At 44.5% G+C, this 21700-nt stretch overlaps 1 protein-coding gene across 5 annotated transcripts in view; it reads left to right on the forward strand.

The window, feature by feature from the left end:
- Window positions 1-21700, forward strand: part of YTHDC1 (YTH N6-methyladenosine RNA binding protein C1) — an 87741-nt gene that overhangs the window by 17169 nt on the left and 48872 nt on the right. For 3 of the 5 annotated variants that reach the window (XM_068232994.1, XM_068233004.1, XM_068233013.1), the window contains exons 3-6: window positions 611-936; window positions 3713-4067; window positions 18154-18243; window positions 18835-18888. In XM_068232994.1, the coding sequence (XP_068089095.1) occupies window positions 611-936; window positions 3713-4067; window positions 18154-18243; window positions 18835-18888 (825 nt within the window). The remainder of the gene's footprint in view (window positions 1-610; window positions 937-3712; window positions 4068-18153; window positions 18244-18834; window positions 18889-21700) is intronic. The other 2 variants (XM_068233022.1, XM_068233031.1) reach the window with 2 other exon arrangements.

Genomic DNA, 21700 nt, shown 5'->3' on the forward strand with positions numbered 1-21700 from the left:
GCGTATCTCCGCCTCTCCCCCGCCCCTCTCAGTGAAGGAAGACTGAGCGGGGCTGGCGGAGGCGGCAATCCGCGCAGAGGGATGCATGTAGAGGCAGAGCTACAGCCCAAAGCTCTGCCTCTTCACGGAAGCGCTCCCTGCAATGTACAGGGAGTTTGGGGAGATTTAGTTAGTGTGCAGCCGCGGGGATTCAGCGTTTCAGTTAGGGCATTGATATTAAAGATGATTTTACAAGAAAAGGGTATTTTGGGAGACTTCAGTCTTTCTTAAAAACCACTACCTGTTAAAGGCTTTTGGAATTTTAGCCCGACTGTACAGTAAGCTGAACAGTCTCACTTCTATGACTGAAGATACAATTTAAAGAGGCAGTGTGGATACCATTGGTTCATATGGACAAATGTATTTATTTTTTACACAGGTTAGCTTTAAGCCGTAGTAATCGATTCAACTTCTCTTATGGCTTCCGCTGTTAGTGATCGCCCATACAATTGATAGAATATGGGTAGAGCAGTTTTATTAGAAAGGTTTTAAAAGCCTAAAGACAGCAGACTGTAACGTTAAGATTTTTTTAGATTTTTTTTTCCTGATTATATATTTTGCTTTGCTCAAGGATCCAAAAGAAAAAGTGATCGCATGGATCCTCCAGATACAAAGAGGCAAAAACCGTCCTCTCACCTAGCAAGGCCTCCTCCACAAAGAGTTTCTGGTAGTGTGAAAAAAGTTGCTACCTCTAAAGGAAAACCAGCTGCAGAATACAAGAATGAAGACTTCCCTAGACATGATAGAAGCAGAAGACCTGAGGGCGATAGAAGAGTTCACCCTTCAACCAGCAGCGCTGGACGCGATGGATATAAAGGGTCACAGGAAAAACTGAGCACAAGGAAAAGAGATTCAGACAGAAGGCCTAAATCTGCCACTCCAGATATGTCATCTGAGGTAAGTGCTACTTAGCAATAATATTAACACGTGTATAGTCTATCTAAACGTTGGAAGCAAAATTTGCTGGTGGTGGTTTCTCTAGGAGATTGAACAAGTAAAGCAGTTACCAAATAAAGCTTCCCTATGGTTTTAAAAATATGTATGCAGAGTTGGAAGCAGTCAGAATGACAGGGCCTCTACATGTGACTCCAGCTGCTCTACAGCACAGCAAGACTGCATCTAAGAAGCAGTGAAAAGTTAGCGATATTTACGTTGCCCAGCAGTAGCTGATGGTAGCATCTACTGATGTATTTATTTTTCCTATTGAACACTACCTCCATGTGCCTAGAATTATGCACTGCTCTTTGTGCAACAGTGCCAGCCATTGTTGCTTTATAGATACTTTGACCAGTCAACTATGAGTTACTAACTGAGAAAAGTAAAAGGTAGCGGTAAATTGTACCATCACAATGTTACTGCTGTATTCAATGGTTAATGAAACACACAGAATGCAGTAATATATAGGTAGATATTGCAGCATTATCTTGTCTCTATGTATGAGGCCTGTTTCTCCTAATTAGTGTGGTAACGGTCTCCCAGCAGTGCTCTGGGTAGTGTACATTTTGTCTGTCTAATTGCATGGATCGGTATCTTGCCTACTATTGATTACCAGTATTCATTGATCTGCAAACCGAGTGCACTTCTGTGGGAGACAACTTAACTGCTTACCTCTGAATTTGGTGGCCTAATCTCTACACACTACCATGCCCCTTATACTTCAGCTGTGCTTTGAGTTGTTCCACACCATAGTCATTATAGACACTGTTCTTTGTTCTTCCCTTTTTGCTGGGTGGTACTCCCTGCTGACTTTCTGGGCCATATGAGTGTCACAATGCAAATATGTCAGCAGTGTGACTGCCTCTTTCCTCTTATCCCTTCACGTTGATCACACAACGATGTACCTTGGTCATACAATAGATGTATTTTGCTATGGGTTTAGCTGGGGTGTCTCTTTGGCCACTGCGCTATCTTCCTTCTCTTAAGCGCAAGTGGAGCCGGGGCTCTCGGCGAGCTTCTCCTTTTTATTTTCCTTCATTTATCTGATTCTCTTTTCCACCTTTTTCCTTCTCTTGAGATAGAGAAGGAAAAAAAAGAAAAGAAAAAGGACTTAAAGCGGAACTGTAAATTCCTGTAAAAAAAACAGTTTCACTTACCTAGGGCTTCCTGAAGCTCCCAGCAGCCGTCCTGCATGAGCATCCGTTCTCCCGTGCCAGCTACTTTCGTTACCACTGTCGATATACTGCGCCTGTGTGCCCCGGGCTATGCGAAGCTTTCTTCGCATTCCCGCCTGCTATAGCGTCCTGTGCTATTAGCGCAGGATGCTATTGCACGCAGGAATGCGAAGAAAGCTTCACGTAGCCCGGGGCGCGCAGGCGCAGTTGCCGTCGGCTTGCAAGTCAGCGGTAACGAAAGTAGCTGGCGCGGGAGAACGGAGGCTCTTGCGGCGGCTGGTGGCTTAAGGAAGCCCCAAGTAATTACAGGGATTTACAGTTCCGCTTTAATATCATCAGATAGACTGAGCTTGTTACACGGACTTTGAGATCAATAGTAATGCACCTGTGTTGACTAAACTCTTATGCGTTCACTCATACCTGTGGTCGTTATATGATTATACTGTATATGTTACTGATGACAAATTTGTATTGTTTGCACCTGTGATTGTACTTATTTGAAAATCCTTTCCTAAATAAATAATCTAAAAAAAAAAAAGGCAGCAGTCACTGGTGGTCTAAAGCCTCGCACATACATTAGATCAGTGGTCCTCAAACTAAGGCCCGCGTGCCGAATGTGGCCCCCTGAGGCTTTTCTACTGGCCCCCATACATAAAATGTATTACTTATAGATGCAGTCAGCTACATCTTTAAATATTGGTGGTCCGCATATAGACTAGCAGTGCTGGCACCACCCATTCACATTGACGGTAGAAAACAGTAATTCGCTGGTTTCCATTCAAATTCCACATCAGGTGGCACTGCTGTCCACTGCAGGTTGTCACCTGGGTATGCTTCACTGTCTCGCCCGCAAAGACTTCTACATCATTTTATGTATACTCCGGCCCCCAGCAGTCTGAAGTATGTTGATCCGGCCCCGACCCAAAAGGTTTGGGGACCCCTGCATTAGATTGTTCTTGGCAGAGGCATCCAGCATGTGTACAGCTGCCCCCTCTATGTATTTCAAGCGATCTTCCTGGCAGGTTGTATAGGCCGAGAGCACTTTTCTCCCCCCACCCACTGTGTGCCAATCCATGAGCCCTCCTAATACCCACATAGCAACGGAATGTGTTGCTTGTCTGCAGGAAGGAGCGAGAAGGGGCTGTAAGCTGAGAGATTTGGGGTTGCTGCAATCATTCTCAATATGACACACTGGAATCTTGGGACATTGAAGAGCACTAGAAACCTATAGCAAACTAAGGCCTACCAAATTAAGGCATTGGAACTCTAAATATCACATGTGGCACTGTCCACTATTGGCCTACCTACTTTTTGACTACCCAGCTATGGCTTCACCCTATCCACTAACATTTCTGGTGAGGAAACTGCTCTATAATGTTGAAAGCACTATTGTGTGTATGTGTGTGTGTATATTTTGTATTTCGCCAATTTTGGTATCTAATTGCTATATGCAAATGGATCCTAGCAAAGTCCTGCAATATTTTATCATTTACATGGTAATTTGTTTATGAAAGGAGATATTTATTTTATGTATTTCACTCTCTCCCCACCTTCCAACCCAGAAATTAAGGCAAGATACAAGCAGGAGACCGAGTAGGTCAAGTCGCTCATCTGATGGCAACTCTGAGGACTATGGATCTGAGAGGGACAGTGGCAGCAGTGATTCTTCTGATGAAGAACAAGGAAATAACAGTGAGAATGAAGAAGGTATGGAAGATGAGGAAGATGAGGGTGAGGAGGCTGAAGAGGAGGAGGAAGGTGAGGAGGAGGAAGAGGAATATGAACAAGAACATGAAAGAGAGCAGCGAGAAGGAAATGACTATGATACCCGCAGTGAGGCCAGTGACTCAGAATCAGACTCTGCCTCCTTTTCAGATGGAGACTCTATTCGTTCCGGTTCTGGCTCTGATATATCAGGTATGTTGTTTGCATGTCTTAAGTCACTGTTTTATTACGGGTTATTTATTAATTTTTTTTTAAACTAACGGAGCCTAGTAAATCTTGGACTTGAATGCCCTAGGTATCATCTTGCAGAACTGTTTTTAATTTTTGTATTATTCTACTTGACTACTTCTTTTATATGGATGAACAGAGGCCAAGGCCAAAATGTGGGCACTAAAGTTAAATAAAGAAAAAAAAAAATCCAAGTGCTTATGAAGCCTAGAAAGAGGTTGGCAACTGAGTTGGGCTTTCCTGTCCATCTGCAGTAAAATAACTATTTGGAAAGAGCACATTTTGTAGCGAGCTAGTTACACTTCCGTTCACTTTTGCTTTTAACGTAATGTACAGTTTGTACTGGCCTAAGTGATATTTTTAATTTGGTGGCAATGCTTGGCTTTAAATCCATTAAAGAGAATCTGTGACAAAAATAAGTTCCTTTGGGGGGTACTCATCTCGGGAGGGGGAAGCCTCAGAGTCCCAATGAGGCTTGCCCCTCCCCTGTAGCTGCATACAGTCCGACGCTGGCTCCCCAGAAGTGTCCCGGAATCCTCCCTTGACAAGCACGGATTTATTTACCTTTCCTGGCTTCAGCGGGGGCGCTGTTGCAGCTCTCCGCACGGAGATAGGTGAAAATAGCCGATCTCCGTGTGGTCCGCTCTACTGCGCAGGTGACTTGCGCCTGCGCTGTAGAGCGGCCCGACAGCGATTGGCTATTTCCACCTATCTCCAAGCAGAGAGCTGATACTGCGCCTGCGCTGGAGCCGGGAACGTAAATATTATCTTACATCCCCGCTGTTCATGGGAGCTTTATCGCTGCTGCCGTGGGACCAAGGAGGACGGGGGAAGCCTCAATAGGATCCGGAGGCTTCCCCCACCCGAGGTGAGCACCCCCAGGGGAGGTTTTTTCCGTTACAGGTTTTCTTTAAAATTAGGCTTCATTATTCACTCATGGTTGTATGCTCCCATATGAATGTTTTTAGTGTCCAGGCCCTTAAAGTGGATCCGAGATAAACTTTTACTCATTGCATAATTGTTCCTTTCATACAGTTTATAGGGCATTCTTCAAGCCAAATACTTTTTTTTGTTGTGTTTTATTACTCTAAAGCAGGCCATACACTGGCTCGATTGACGGCCGTTTCGACAGCAGATCCGATCCTGGGATCGGATCTGCTGCCAATCGCTTGCGCTAAACGCACCCGCCGATCCGATTCCCTCCCGAAATCGGATCGGACCGTCGATCGCGCCGTGCGGGAAATTACCCTCGATCGCCCGGCAGTAGGAGCGCGTCGCTTGCGGCGTACGATTCGGGCCCGATCCGAGCATGTATACATTACCTGAAGCTGGCTCCGGGGTCCTCTTCTCCTCGCTGCACCGCATTTCCGCATGTCCCAGTGTACGCTTATACTTCCTGTGTCACTCCGGTGACCAGGAAGTTGAAATAGAGGGCGCTCTATTTGAACTTCCTGGTCACGGAGTAACACAGGAAGCGCCGGGATGGAGCAAGAACAGCGGTGCGGTGCAGTGCGGAGAAGACGCCCGGGAGCCAGCCTCAGGTAATGTATACGGGGGGGGGGACAGGCGGCAGGAGCAGCTGAACAGATTGTGATCGGTTTCAGGCTGAAATCGATTCACAATCTGTTTGCAGTAAAGGCAGCCATACGATCCCTATCTGATCAGATTCGATCAGATAGGGATCTGTCAGCTGGTCGATCTAATGGCACATCGACCAGTGTATGGCCACCTTAATTCCCTATAAACTAAACAAGCCTCACCTATCTAATCTAATCTAAACTTTAGATACGATATATAGACAAGTTACTTGTTATAGTTTTTCATCTCGGATCCGCTTTAAAGTGTACCAGAGGTGGTACTCTAGGCCTAATTTATACTTACCCAGGGCTTCCTCAAGCCCCATGAGCAGCATTGAGTCCCTCACCATCCTCCTCAGCCCCTCCGTTCTGGCGCTACGACTGCAGGTAATCAAGTTAGTCGCCGTCAGTCGAGGTCTACTTCGCATGCATGGCTTGGCCGCGGTCAAGTCCCCTGGAGCTTTTCTGCACCTTCGCAATACGCTCCCTGGGACGGGAGCACAACGAGGGGTGCGCGAGCAGCATGCGCATAATGCTGCGACTGCCTGGATTACCGGGAGTCCTAGCGGCTTAACGGAGTGGCTGTGGAGGACGGTAGGGGACTTTGCGTGGTTCATAGGACTGGAGTAAGCCCTGGGGTAAGTATAAATAAGCGGTAGTGAACCATCTCTGGTTCAGTAAGAAACTATGTGAAAAGGGGCTTGCCTGTGTAGAGTGCTCCCTAGAAATGTTTTTGCCTTTCCCTAGCCACATGCCCTATTCCACCCCAGCCATAACATATCTCTCCAATACAGAAGCTACGTTGCACGCTCCCCTCAAACGACCAAATTTGCACCTGAAAATTTAGCAAACAATAAATCTATTCAGATGAGTAATATTATTTCCTTTTACTGAATCACAGCTGTTATGAGGCTTTTTATAACCGTTTGCTCCAGAAGTGCTTCTTGGCTTCATCTACACTAACTGCCTAGCCACTTCTGGCATGATTGACTGTGCTGTACTTATCATTCACAGCATCTGTAGCCACAAGCTGGCAGTGTGAAGGTAGCCATACATCTAGCGATTGTATGTTCTAGTGATGTATGGACAGATTCAACTAAGAGACAAATCTCTCTCTTATTGAATCTGAGACGAGAGATCTGTCAGCTGCCCATATACCACAGGCGCATTCCCGATCAATTTCATGCTGAAATCGATATGGAATCAGCCTTGTGCGCTGCATCCGCCGCCCCGTCGCTGTGCCACCCTAATGTAAATGTCCCCCCGAGCCCAGTGTAAAGTATGCATTATCTGTCCCCAACCTCCGCTTGTCCCTCACTGACTTCCGGGATTCCTTCTCTGCATACATGCGCACCCCGCGTGGTTTCCTAGTAAGGACGCACGTGTGTGATATCACATGCGCACCTTTACTCGGAAACCGTGGGGGGGGGGGGGTGTATGAAGAGTGGAATGCGGCTGGAGCAGCGGAGGGACAAAGCACAGGCTGCGGAGAGGTAATGTTTTCTTTACACTGGGCTCGGGTGGACATTTACATTAGAGGGGCACAGCGGCAGGGGGGTTGTCGATCGTTGGGAAATTGCACACCGTTTCTGCCGTGCACCCGATCAAGCAAGGCGGCCCAACATCTTGCAGCATGCGCGATCGAGAATGCGAGTAATTTTCGGCCTGAAATTGGTCGCATTGTCGGTCAGGCATGCACTTGGTGGTACCAATTTTCATCCAATTCGATTATAATAATCGAATTGGATGGTTGATCGACTGCCAAGTCGCTTGATGTATGGACACTTTTACTGTCATATTGATTTTGGCAATTAATCTAGGAGCAGATAATGCCACCTTTTTGTTAAGAGACAAGGGTGCATATGCCAAGCTAAATTGAGCTCATGCGTGGTATCAGTTGGATTAGCTTTGCGGTCAGAACAGTTAGTTTGATGGAGTGCTTGGCAAACATAATTAGAGGGAGACCCATATTGCACCATGTAGAAAAAGAAATTTCCCGCAAATTGTATGACCTGTAGAGGATGATAATCTGTTTGTGATGTGGTTATGTATGGACTCCATGGGGAAGATAACTGTTTAAAGGGAACTCAAAGTGAAAGTTATATGGAGGCTGACATTTTTTTTTCTTTTTAAATACCAGTTGCCTGGCAGTTCTGTGGATCTCTTTAGCTGCGGCAGTGTCTGAACCTCACACACCTGAAACAAGCATGCATCTAATCTTTGCAAAAAGTAATTAGAGGCAAAGGATAATGGGGTCAGCCAGGCAACTGGTATTTGTTTAAAAATGATTATTGCAGCTTCTATTTCCCTCCCATGCTTTAGTCGGGAGGCCTTTTTTGTTTTTTTCCAACCAAAATCTAGTTCTGTAGCTTTGTGTATCATTTTCTCATTCTGTTAATCATCATGCTGGGGCCTTCATCGTTCTGGCCAGTGAAGAGCTTAAAAGATACAGGAGGTGATGTGACAGGATGAGATAGACATGTGTATGTACAGAGCCAAGCAAACAACTAGGTCAGTACTTACTAGATTTTAGCTGGCATACTTCAATGAATGTCAGTGAGCTGAGGCACTGAAACAGTAAAAACTTAAAAAGTAGATTTAAATAGAAAATAAAACTTTGGGATACCTGAAAGTCATTTTGGGAGGATAAATACAGTTGTTTATCTCATCAGTTTTTCTCCTCATGTTTCAAGCCATGTGCCCTTCCCATGAAAATATAACATTTTTAAGTGGACCTGAAGTAAAATGTTAATAAAAATGAGATGCTTACGTCAGTAGATGGAATCCTCTGGATAGTCCAGACTCCAGAGGCTTCCCTGATCCTCTTACACCCCACCATTCTAGTGCTGGATCCCTTTAGACATGTTTGACAAGAGCTTGTCAAATATGCCTCTCATGGCCGCACTCCCCCCACAGTGTATGAGCTTATCCAGTTAATTCCTATGCTCACAAGCATGTCTTTCTACTGGGCGTGCGCTGAGCTTACTTGCACATGCCCAGTGCAGATAAGCCTGTACACTGACAGGAGCTTGGCCTCAAGAAGAGGGTCCTGGGCAGCAATGGAGGTCTAGAAGAGGACCTGGAACTTACCACTACTGAAGTATCATTTTGCTGAAAAACCTGCAACTTTTCCAGTCAACGTGTTTACAGTAATTTGAGAAGATGTTGCCTTTGCAGACAAAATACATTTTTACTAGTAGAAAGTTACTGAGTATGGATTGTCTTTGTTTTGAGTACCATCACTTGGAATATTAATCTAAGCAAATTGCTTCCAGGCATGGGGCACAGTATAGTGATCCCTAATGCAGTACTATGCACATTCTGGCTTCTTTCACAACACATGGCTACCACATTCCTTTAATGCAAATGTGTTGCTGGCCATTTATTTTTCAGTGCAATTGAAAAAACATCAGTCGGTTTGGTAAACATAGTTGCATAGTTATATGGGTTGAAAAAAGACATACGTCCATCAAGTTCAACCAGAAAACTAAGTACAACACCAGCCTGCTCCCTCACATATCCCTGTTGATCCAGAGGATCCAGTTGGCAATCAGATAAAATCCCTGGATCAACATCACTGGGCATTACCTAGTAATTGTAGCCATGGATGTCTTTCAACGCAAGGAAAGCATCTAAGCCCCCTTTAAATGCAGGTATAGAATTTGCCATAACTACTTCCTGTGGCAATGCATTCCACATCTTAAAGAGAACCAAAGAGGATAACCGAAAGGCTTTTATACATACCTGGGGCTTCCTCCAGCCCCATACGCACAAATCGCTCCCACGCCGCCGTCCTAAGCTGCTTGGATCCGCCAGTACCGGGTCCCGTCATTACCGCCAGTCGGCCGGCGGACGTGGCCAATTCTCCGCATCACATCGGCTCCTCCATATACCTACGCGTGCAGCTGCATACTGCGCAGCCGCATACGTAAGGGTATGGAGGGAGCCCCTGTGATGCGGACAATTGCCCGCGTCCGCCGGAAGTGACGGGACCCGGTAGCGGCGATAGAGGAAGCGGAGGATGGCGGCGTGGGCGCGATCCAGGCTTATGGGGCTGGAAGAAGCCCCAGGTATGTATAAGAGCTTTTTTCTATTTTCAGGCTCCATTCCTCCCTGGTTCCCTTTAATCACTCTTAGTGTAAAGAACCCTTTCCTAAATAAATGGCTAAAACGTTTTTCCTCCATGCGCAGATCATGTCCTCTAGTCCTTTGAGAAGGCCTAGGGACAAAAAGCTCATCCACCAAGCTATTATATTACCCTCTGATGTATTTATACATGTTAATTAGATCCCCTCTAAGGCGTCTTTTCTCTAGACTAAATAAACCCAGTTTATCTAACCTTAGTTGTAGCACGGACCTCTTTTCCTGGCATCTTCCAGTTTTTAGTTTTGTCTTGTTTTGTTTGCGCGTTGTTTATTGCATACAAAGTAACACCTATAATGTAGTTTACACTGTGCGTGGTACAGCAAATACATTATCTTATTGCCTGTTTATCTCTATGGACCTTGCGCATTAAGATGTGCAACACATTGCAGTACGCTACCATACATGGTTACACAAACGCACATGGGCCTGTAATACAGTAGGTAAGCAAGCCAGTACTCTACTGTGTACAGATTTTACAAATACATAGTGAGTACATAGTGTGAATTCAGCCCAAGTTCACGCGCGTCATTTTAACCACTTGAGGACCAGGCACTTTTTTTCCATTCAGACCACTGCAGCTTTCACGGTTTATGGCTCGCTCATACAACCTACTACCTAAATGAATTTTGGCTCCTTTTCTTGTCACTAATAAAGCTTTCTTTAGGTGCTATTTGATTGCTGCTGCGATTTTTACGTTTTATAATATTCATCAAAAAACACATGAATTTTGTCAAAAAAATGATTTTTTTAACTATGTGCTGACATTTTTCAAATAAAGTAAAATTTCTGTATACATGCAGCACGAAAAATGTGGACAAACATGTTTTTGAGGGAAAAAAAACCCCATTCAGCCTATATTCATTGGTTTGGGTAAAAGTTATAGCATTTACAAACTATGGTGCAAAAAGTGAATTTTCCCATTTTCCAGCATCTCTGACTTTTCTGACCACCTGACATGTTTCATGAGGGGCTAGAATTCCAGGATAGTATAAATACCCCCCAACTGACCCCATTTTGGAAAGAAGACATCCCAAAGTATTCACTGAGAGGCATGGTGAGTTCATAGAAGATATTATTTTTTGTCACAAGTTAGCGGAAAATGACAGTTTGTGACAAGAAAAGAAAAAAAAAGTTTCCATTTCTGCTAACTTGTGACAAAAAAAAATGAACTCTGCCACGGACTCACTATGCTCCTCTCTGAATACCTTGAAGGGTCTACTTTCCAAAATGGGGTCATTTGTGGGGTGTGTTTACTGTCCTGGCATTTTGGGGGGTGCTAATTTGTAAGCACCCCTGTAAAGCCTAAAGGTGCTTATTGGACTTTGGGCCCCTTAGCGCAGTTAGGCTGCAAAAAGTGCCACACGTGGTATTGCCGTACTCAGGAGAAGTAGTATAATGTGTTTTGGGGTGTATTTTTACACATACCCATGCTGGGTGGGAGAAATATCTCTGTAAATGACAATTGTTTGAATTTTTTTTTACACACAGTTGTCCATTTACAGAGATTTCTCCCACTCAGCATGGGTATGTGTAAAAATACACCCCAAAACACATTATACTACTTCTCCCAAGTACGGCGATACCACATGTGTGGCACTTTTTTGCACCCTAACTGCGCTAAGGGGCCCAAAATCCAATGAGTAACTTTAGGATTTCACAGGTCATTTTTGTTTCAAGACTACTCCTCACGGTTTAGGGCCCCTAAAATGCCAGGGCAGTATAGGAACCCCACTAATGACCCCATTTTAGAAAGAAGACACCCAAGGTATTCCGTTAGGTGTATGGCAAGTTCATAGAAGATTTTATTTTTTGTCGCAAGTTAGCGGAAATTGATTTTAAATGTTTTTTTTCACAGTGTCATTTTCCGCTAATTTGTGACAAAAAATTAAAATCTTCTATGAACTCACCATACTCCTAACGGAATATCTTTGGGTGTCTTCTTTCTAGAATGGGGTCATTTGTGGGGTTCCTATACTGCCCTGGCATTTTAGGGGCCCTAAACCGTGAGGAGTAGTCTTGAAACCAAATGTCGCAAAATGACCTGTGAAATCCTAAAGGTACTCATTGGACTTTGGGCCCCTTAGTGCACTTAAAGTGTAAAAAGGTGCCACACGTGGTACCGCCGTACTCACGAGAAGTAGTATAATGTGTTTTGGGGTTTATTTTTACACATACCCAAGCTGGGTGGGAGAAATATCTCTGTAAATGACAATTGTTTGATTTTTTTTTTTACACACAGTTGTCCATTTACAGAGATATTTCTCCCACTCAGCATGGGTATGTGTAAAAATGCACCCCAAAACACATTATACTACTTTTCCGTAGTACGGCGGTACCACATGTGTGGCACTTTTTTTGCAGCCTAGGTGCGCTAAGGGGCCCAACGTCCTATTCACAGGTCATTTTGAGGCATTTGTTTTCTAGACTACTCCTCACGGTTTAGGGCCCCTAAAATGCCAGGGCAGTATAGGAACCCCACAAGTGACCCCATTTTAGAAAGAAGACACCCCAAGGTGTTCTGTTAGGTGTATAGCGAGTTCATAGAAGATTTTATTTTTTGTCACAAGTTAGTATAGAAACGCACAGATCCAGGAGCACCAATATTGGCTTCAAAGTAAAGTGTGCCTCGGTTACACCCCAGTACCAAGGGGCCACAGCAATGAGTATCCTCAAAAACCGGCACCATACGAAGTATTATAGCTCAATTACTTTATTCTGTCATCCAATCGCAACATGTTGCGATTGGATGACAGAATAAAGTAATTGAGCTATAATACTTCGTATGGTGCCGGTTTTTGAGGATACTCATTGTCACAAGTTAGTGAAAAATGACACTTTGTGGAAAAAAAAAAAAAAAATCAATTTCCGCTAACGTTTGACAAAAAAATAAAATCTTCTATGAACTTGTCATACACCTAACAGAATACCTTGGGGTGTCTTTTTTTCTAAAATGGGGTCACTTGTGGGGTTCCTATACCGCCCTGGCATTTTACGAGCCCAAAACCGTGAGTAGTCTGGAAACCAATGTCTCAAAATGACTGTTCAGGGGTATAAGCATCTGCAAATTTTGATGACAGGTGGTCTATGAGGGGCCGAATTTTGTGGAACCGGTCATAAGCAGGGTGGCCTTTTAGATGGCAGGTTGTATTGGGCCTGATCTGATGGATAGGAGTGCTAGGGGGTGACAGGAGGTGATTGATGGGTGTCTCAGGGGGTGGTTAGAGGGGAAAATAGATGCAATCAATGCACTGGGGAGGTGATCGGAAGGGGGTCTGAGGGGGATCTGAGGGTTTGGCCGAGTGATCAGGAGCCCACAGGGGGCAAATTAGGGCCTGATCTGATGGGTAGGTGTGCTAGGGTGTGACAGGAGGTGATTGATGGGTGTCTCAAAGTGTGATTAGAGGGGGGAATAGATGCAAGCAATGCACTGGCGAGGTGATCAGGGCTGGGGTCTGAGGGCGTTCTGAGGGTGTGGGCGGGTGATTGAGTGCCCTAGGGGCAGATAGGGGTCTAATCTGATAGGTAGCAGTGACAGGGGGTAATTGATGGGTAATTAGTGGGTGTTTAGGGTAGAGAACAGATGTAAACACTGCATTTGGGAGGTGATCTGACGTCGGTTCTGCGGGCGATCTATTGGTGTGGATGATCAGATTGCCCGCAAGGGGCAGGTTAGGGGCTGATTGATGGGTGGCAGTGACAGGGGGTGATTGATGGGTGGCAGTGACGGGGTGATTGATGGGTGATTGACAGGTGATCAGTGGGTTATTACAGGGAAGAACATATGTAAATATTGCGCTGGCGAATTGATAAGGGGGGTCTGAGGGCAATCTGAGCGTGTAGGCAGGTGATTGGGTGTCCGCAAGGGGCAGATTAGGGTCTGATCTGATGGGTAACAGTGACAGGTGGTGATAGGGGGTGATTGATGGGTAATTAGTGGGTGTTTAGGGTAGGGAACAGATGTAAACACTGCACTTGGGAGGTGATCTGACGTCGGATCTGCGGGCGATCTATTGGTGTGGGTGGGTGATCAGATTGCCCGGAAGGGGCAGGTTAGGGGCTGATTGATGGGTGGCAGTGACAGGGGGTGATTGATTCATACAGTACACGGGGGTCTGAGGAGAATCTGAGGGGTGGGGGGGGGGTGATCAGGAGGGAGCAGGGGGCAGTTTAGGGAATAAAAAAAAAATAGCGTTGACAGATGGTGACAGGGAGTGATTGATGGGGCATTAGGGGGGTGATTGGGTGCAAACAGTGGTCTGGGGGGTAGGCGGGGGGGGGGGGTGGTCTGAGGGGTGCTTGTGGGCGATCAGGGGGCAGGGGGGGGGGGGGAAATCAGTGTGCTTGGGTGCAGACTAGGGTGGCTGCAGCCTGCCCTGGTGGTCCCTCGGTCACTGGGACCACCAGGACAGGAGGCAGCCTGTATAATGCACTGTGTATACATTACAAAGTGTATTATACACTTTGTATGCGGCGATCCGGGTGCTAGTAACCCGCCGGCGCTTCCGAACGGCCGGCGGGAAACAGCGCGAGGGGGCGGAGCCAGGCACCGGCGGAGGATCGCGTCACGCCCCTAAAAGGACCGCCGCCTCTGGGCATGAGCTGGTCCTTGCGGGATCCACTTTCCGGTCGCCCCTGTGCAGTGGGCGGTCGGTAAGTGGTTAATACTCTTCGTGTAATGTGCACATTGTTGCATGTTTTCCAGAAAATGCAAGCCCATAGACCCTTTTTTTGTTGTAGTTTACACATGCGCAGTGCCTTGCTGTATGAAGTAGTTGCATGCAGTTCATTGCGCATATAACACCCTGTAACGTGCATGCAGAAAAGAATTGCCCCATACAACTCTTGAGTTGCATTGTAAAGTTTGTGGACCAGTGGTAGACAAATTAATCTTAAATTCCATAGACAGTATTATTCAGCACCCAGCTGAAAATGGATACGAGTTGGCTCCACTGACCTCAATTGGAGAAAAACTGAAGTTAGGCTGCGTTCAGTGGGGCATTAAAAATAATGCAAAAGCAGGATCGCAATGGAGAGTAAAAGTCGCATTGCCCATTATATGTGCAGTGCGACGCATGCAGTGAAGCATACAATACAGTTCCCTGCCACAGTTAACTCGCATGTTATGCTGAACTGCACTGCTAATGCACTGATGTAAAAGTGCATTACAGTGCAATGCGAATTGAGTTATCTGTCACAACACATCGCAACATGTCACTATTGCTGTAATCTAGGGCCCGTTCAGATCACAAAATGCGGATGACCATGCGTGCGGACCACAACGCGTACGAACGCACGCCATCCGCGTTTGTGTGCGTTGCGTGGCTGATCCGATCACTGAAAAGTGAATGCGTCAGCCGCGCGTTTTGTCAAAATCTGCGTGTAGCGTGCGTTCCCGGACCGCACAGGTCCGGAACGCATGCAGTGTGAACATCAGACAGTGCACTGTCTGATGTAGTGCGTGTCTTCCTCCTGCACGCGTTTCCAAAACGCGGCTGGAAACGCGTGCAGTCTGAATGGGAGTCCTGGATTTATCCGGCGCTGTTTGTGCACTACTGCATAGCTGTTTGTAGCAATGAAGCTAAGGTGATAATCTCTGCACAGCTATTGAATAATAAATAGCATTTGTGTCACTAATGGTCATCTAGGATTAGACGTAACCCAAGTCCAAGCAAAGATATAAAAGTGTTAACTGTGGTACAGTGGTCAGTGGATTCATAATGTCCTATTAGCACAATGGGCCTTAAAGGGGAACTGAAGAGAAAGGTATATTGAGGCTGTCATGTTTATTTTCTTTTAAGCAATACCAGTTGCCTGGCAGCCCTGCTGATCCTCTGCCTCTAATACTATTAGCCATAGCCCCTGAACAAGCATGCAGCAGATCAGGTGTTTCAGACTTTAAAGTCAGATCTGACAAGACTAGCTGCATGCTTGTTTCTGGTGTTATTCAGACACTACTGCAGAGAAATAGACCAGCGGGGCTGCCAGGCAACTGGTATTGATTAAAAGGAAATAAATATGGCAGCCTCCGTATACCTCTTACTTCAGTTCCCCTTTAAGGTAGGTACACACGTGCCGATGTAACCTATCGGTTGATAAGATCCGACAGGTCCGATCTCGCCGCCGCTCGATTCCCAGCCTAGTGCACACCAGAGCGTTTCGGCTTCGGTTTGCGATCCGCTTGCGGGTGCGGATCCGCTAGGGTAATGTATTTCAATGGGCTGGTGCACACCAGAGCGGGAGGCGTTTTGCAGAAACGCATACTCCCGGGCTGCTGCAGATTTTGGATTGCGGATGCGTTTCTGCCTCAATGTTAAGTATAGGAAAAACGCAAACCGCTCTGAAAAACGGCACTTCAGAGCGGTTTGCCAGGCGTTTTTTGTTACAGTAGCTGTTCAGTAACAGCTTTACTGTAACAATACATGAAATCTGCTACACCAAAAACGCTTCACAAAACCGCAAAATGCTAGCTGAAACGCTACAGAAAAATAAGAAAAAGCGTTTCAAAATCTGCTAGCATTTTGCGGATCTGCTAGCGTTTTTTGGTGTGCACCAGGCCTTAGTGTATCTTTTCAGCACCTAGAAAGCAAACCAGTACCTTACTCAGAAAATTGTTTGTAAAGGTTTTTCTTTCTTGCATAATTTTATCATTCTCTTGCTAGGATTCAGAAAGTTTAGCATTCTGTGTGTGAAACCAGCAAGGTTTAGACAGTCATCAGAAAAGGTTATACACAAGATCCAGGATGTTATGGAACAAAGCGTAGCCATCTTGCAGGGAGTAAAGTTAATTATTTGCTCAAACAGTTGTCTTCCACTGTATTATGAAAGTATTAGGATCTTTTATTAGGCTTACTCCATAATGACTTGGAAATGAAGTCAGGGTTTGTTCAGATGGACAGCTGCTGGCGATTGTCCCTGTCCTTTACCATTTAGGATCGGCCACGTTGTAATTGAGATGAATGGGAGTGTTCATCTCATGTCATTTATTGTCAATAGCTCAAATGCTGGAGTCGAGTTTTCCTAAATGCTACATGTAGCTTCTGGAACCAGCAGCGTTTACAGCTGCATTCTATTGCCCCATGGTTCTAAGGCCACATACACACATCAGACCATAGTCTTTGGAAAATGAAAGATCACAGACCAATCTTACCACCCGTCATGTAGTATGAGAGCCATACTCTACACAATCTTTTCTATGGAGCTGAACTCCACATCAGAAAAAAATCTTTGCAAGATGCTGCACACACAGATGCTGTACAGACACAAAAGATCAGTAGCTGCAAAAGATCTGTTCCTGCCAAAAATCGATTCCTGCAAATTGCAATGATAGTCTATGAGATCTGCAGATCATCATACACACATGATTTAACTGACATTAATCTGCAGATCAGATCCACCAGGATGGATTTTCAGATCTGCAGATGATTGTCTGATCTGCAGATGAATGTCAGTTAAATCATGTGTGTATGATAATCTGCAGACCTCATAGACTATCATTGCAATTTTCAGGAATGGATTTTTGGCAGGAACAGATCTTTTGCAGATACTGATCTTTTGTGTCTGTACAGCATCTGTGTGTGCAGCATCTTGCAAAGATTTTTTTTTCTGATGGGGAGTTCAGCTCCATAGAAAAGACTGTGTAGAGTATGGCTCTCATACTACATAAAGGGTGGTAAGATTGGTCTGTGATCTTTCATTTTCCAAAGACTATAGTCTGATGTGTGTATGAGCCTTTAGAGTGACGACAAACTGTCAGGCGAGCCGCCAGGAGCTGTTCGAGTGATCCAGCCCTAAATCATAAGTTTAGGAGTTGCAGTTTAACCTACGGTAATTGTTTGAATCCCTTTTCATCCTTTTGCTCCAGATACTTCAATGTGGTCATAATTACCTGTCGGGGGTGCATGAGTATTTGGTATAGAATTTCAAAATTTATAGTAAGGTTGGGTTTTTCTTTTACTTGGCTTCTTTGATCTCTCTTTTAGCCATTTTTTCTTTTCTCTGCATTGAGTTTGCTCTTTTATTTGCTATGGTTGTCGTTTAGATTCCAAATGCATTTTAACATAGGCATAGGTGATGATTGGAGATCATTGATATTTTGAAAAAGAAGCTTTGTGTCATGTTATGTGTTTTCTCATAAGCATTAGTTGAATGGTTAACAGTAACTGCAGAAACCCTTTGTAGTTACTAATGAGGTTTTCAGTTTTTTTCATTTTATGAATTCTCTTTCGTTTCCTTTGATGGATTAGAAAAGCTGCTAGATTGGAGCTAGGCTATTGGAGCAGTTAGAGACCCCCTGCCATGCTTACATTATTTTTTTACATATTTTCTAGATGAGAAAAAGAAGGAAAGGAAAAGGGCTAGAGGTATTTCTCCAATTGTGTTTGATAGAAGTGGAAGTTCTGCATCAGACTCTTATGCAGGTATTATTTCCTTTCTTAGATACGTGTTCTGATTTCTTCCACAAAAGGGGGGCAAATATTAATATAACATGAAGTTCATTCTGGCATGCGTTAACTAGAGGGGGAGGCGAATGAATTGCTCTTTTGCCAAAAGCACTCTTGCATCTCTAAAAGTTTCGATACAGATTCCTGCTGTAAGCCTATTCTGTAGGGTTATGCCCTGACTATTGGAGGCTGGACAGTGACTAGTTGCTCCTAATATTTAGACGAGAAGGCTTGTTGTCCCTATGTTGATGGCTGTAAATACGTTTTTATCTATGCATCTTTCACTTTAGTAACTCTTTGCAACCTCAGGGTTTTTTTGTAGAAAAATATTTTGGGCATGGCACACTTAACAATTGGGGTGTACAATCCATTTAAGCATGTTGCATTCAGAAGCATCGGTGCTGAAAATTGACTTTTAATCGTTTTCTGCACCATATTGTTTCTGGAGAGCCCAGTCCTGTTCACATTTTATTTGGGATGAAATTGATTAAATCAAGCAGTTGTTTTGAAAATGTATTTTTTTGTCTGAAGGCACAATCTGAATACATGTACTTTGACTAAATGCAGGTTCAGAAAAGAAGCATGAAAAATTGTCCTCTTCTGTTCGCGATGTTCGAAAAGGTATCTTTACATTTTTCCCTATCTTATTTCTTTTTATTTTCCCCAATCAAGTTTTCAATGTTGTACAGTATGATCCAGTCATGCAGAGTATATAAGATGTATCAGGTTTGGGCTAAACGTTATATAGCAGATTAAAACTTGACTCTAGGCTTTTGGTTCTTACTAAAACTGTTGGCTCTAGATAGGTGCATGTAGTTGTCAATTGACTTTTTCAGATAAGTGGATAGCTTAGTTCTTGTTGCAGATGTTTATGCTCTGCACAGCTACATAAAATAAAGTGTTGTACATTTTAACATTTGTCCCATCTAAATGAAAACTTCTAATGAAAGCTCAGATTCTTGATGACCAAATTGACTTTGTGTTGTCATAGAATTGGTTTTAAAATAGGCTATTTATACAAGCCTTTGTAATTGTCTGATGTTTGATACTGCGCTTACTACTGTGTTTTCCTACTGGAAATAGCAATTTCTCCAACGTTGTAGACCCTCAGAAGAGGATGCACAGTCTGGTTTCTTGGTATGGGATAGGCGCACCCAAGTTCTTCTTAGATCTAAGCCTTTTATGTGCATACAAAGTCTGTCAACCTGTTAGTAATCAGGACTCAATCCTCATGTCAGTGTGGGGCTGAGGCTGTGAAGAGGTGTCACCAGCCTCTAGGCTAGTAACATGTTCTATTGCTGTGTGCGAGGAGAGTCGGAGGGCCAATGAAGCATCACACAGTGGGCAGGGTGAGTGGGGAGAACAATGCACATTGATCGCAGCCATGCCGAGAGTTATTGAGGGCTGCTGTAAATGCACTACATCCTTGGAAGAGGTAGTTATCAGCTGCCTTGGTCACATTTATTCTAGCTGCTTGTATACAAGATTTTGGTGATCCATCCACAGGTGGTGATGAAGGTTGGATGATGATGGGGATTGTGCCTGCATTTCTGCTATCTGAAAGTATAGGCAGATATGGGAAACAATCTGTCAGGCTTTCTTAACCAGGGTTCCTTGAGTATTCTGCAGGGGTTCCTTGACAATTTGCCTCATCGCGGGGGAATAATAGGGCACATTATAATAGGATGAACTGTAAAAAGAATCACTAAATTTGAGGTCCGAATAATGAGCACATTAAGAAAAAGCACTAGGTTAAGGAGACAGTATAGTAAGTGGCAGTGTAATTGGGGGTAGTAAAATAAACAGCCTCACCTACTTTTAAAGACCACCCCTCCTGCAAAATAAATGCAGGGCTTCCTCGAGATCAAAACATTGTTTACAGGGGCTCCTTGAGATCCAGAAGTTATTTGCAGAATTCCCCCAGGGTAAAAAGGTTGAGAAAGGCTGATATGTTCAGCAGGTTTGCAACTTTTAACAGTTGCCATAGAACAGTAAGCAAGGCTTGTAACATATATAACCTAATCTTTCAGGATCCTCTGACTCAGAGGGCGGCTGCATTCTTTAACCACATGAGAGCATCTGGTTTTTAGAAATCCATTCCAGTTTTTCTGGTTTACTTATTAGAGATGGTTAATAAGATGCACAAAAATTCTGGCTTGCATACAAATTAACCACAAATTTTATGCAGCCTGGAATTTTGCAGGATGTACATTTGATTTGCCTGGTTTTAAGCTGCATACATTAGGCATTAAATGTGCATGCAAGCTTTTTAGTGTCTTTTTACCATCTGTACTAACAAGCTCTCCACTAGAGGTCTGTGGAGTTTTTAGTAATTAACCACCCTGGCGTTCTATTAAATGCGCCAGGGTGACAGCGCAGCACTATTTTTACATTATTTTTTTTTTTAAATCATGTAGCTAGCCTAGCACTAGCTACACGATGGCCCCCCATCCCTTCCGATCACCCCCGGTGATCAAAGCAAACAGGAAATCCCGTTCAGAACGGGATTTCCTGTTTGGCTTCCCCCGTCGCCATGGCGACGATCGGGATGGCGTCGGAGGGAGTACACGGCGGGTACTCAGTTACACGGCGTGTAGCGGCGCACGGAACAAACACACAGCTAACAAAGTGCTAGCTGCGTGTTTCAAAAAAAAAATTGTGAAAATCGTCCCACCAGGGCCTGAGAAATCCAGCACGGTGATCATGGACAAGCTGAGCTCGTCCATACCGCTAAGCTGGTTTAGTAATTAAGGCCTCACAAATAATGCAGCTGCGATTGCTGCTTTCCAGCTTTCTTTGCAACTCCTTCAGTTTTTAATTGGACAATCGCTGACCAATTTTACCACTTCCTTTATAGTATGAGTTTACGTACATAATTTGTTCATGGTATTACAAATGTGTTGACCCTTGTACTACATGGATGTGCTTAAATTGGCCTATAAAAATTTGAAGGTGTGTTCCAGACTTTGGATACTCACCTATGGAGAGGGAAAGCTCTGTATGCCATAGAGCCTTCCCAATCCTCTATACCCTTGGCCCACCACTGTTCCCCTGTGAATCTTACTGATTTTGGACAAGTACTCATGAGTGATATTAAGTATTTATTTTCAAACTCTGTGTGTACAGCGCTGGTACAGTCCAGCTGCCAGAATAGTGGCTTGTAAGTAGCCAGGCTGGCTTGCATTTTTATATAGGTCCTTTCCAGAGAGGACTTCTAAAAAGATTGAAGGGAATTTTACTGGTGCCCCGGTTTCCACTGTGTGCCTCCGAAACTTGATGAATGGAGGGCTACTGAGCGCGGCATGCGTAGAATGCTCCAATGAAGATGGGCGCTCTTGTGGAGGGGCACAGCTGTGGAGCGAGAGGTGGCCAAGGGACCTGTAAGGCTACAGAGGGTTGGAAGAATCCCCAACAAGTAAAATAGAAATCCCCC

Source organism: Hyperolius riggenbachi, chromosome 1, assembly GCF_040937935.1.
Source record: "Hyperolius riggenbachi isolate aHypRig1 chromosome 1, aHypRig1.pri, whole genome shotgun sequence".
NCBI lineage: Eukaryota > Metazoa > Chordata > Amphibia > Anura > Hyperoliidae > Hyperolius > Hyperolius riggenbachi.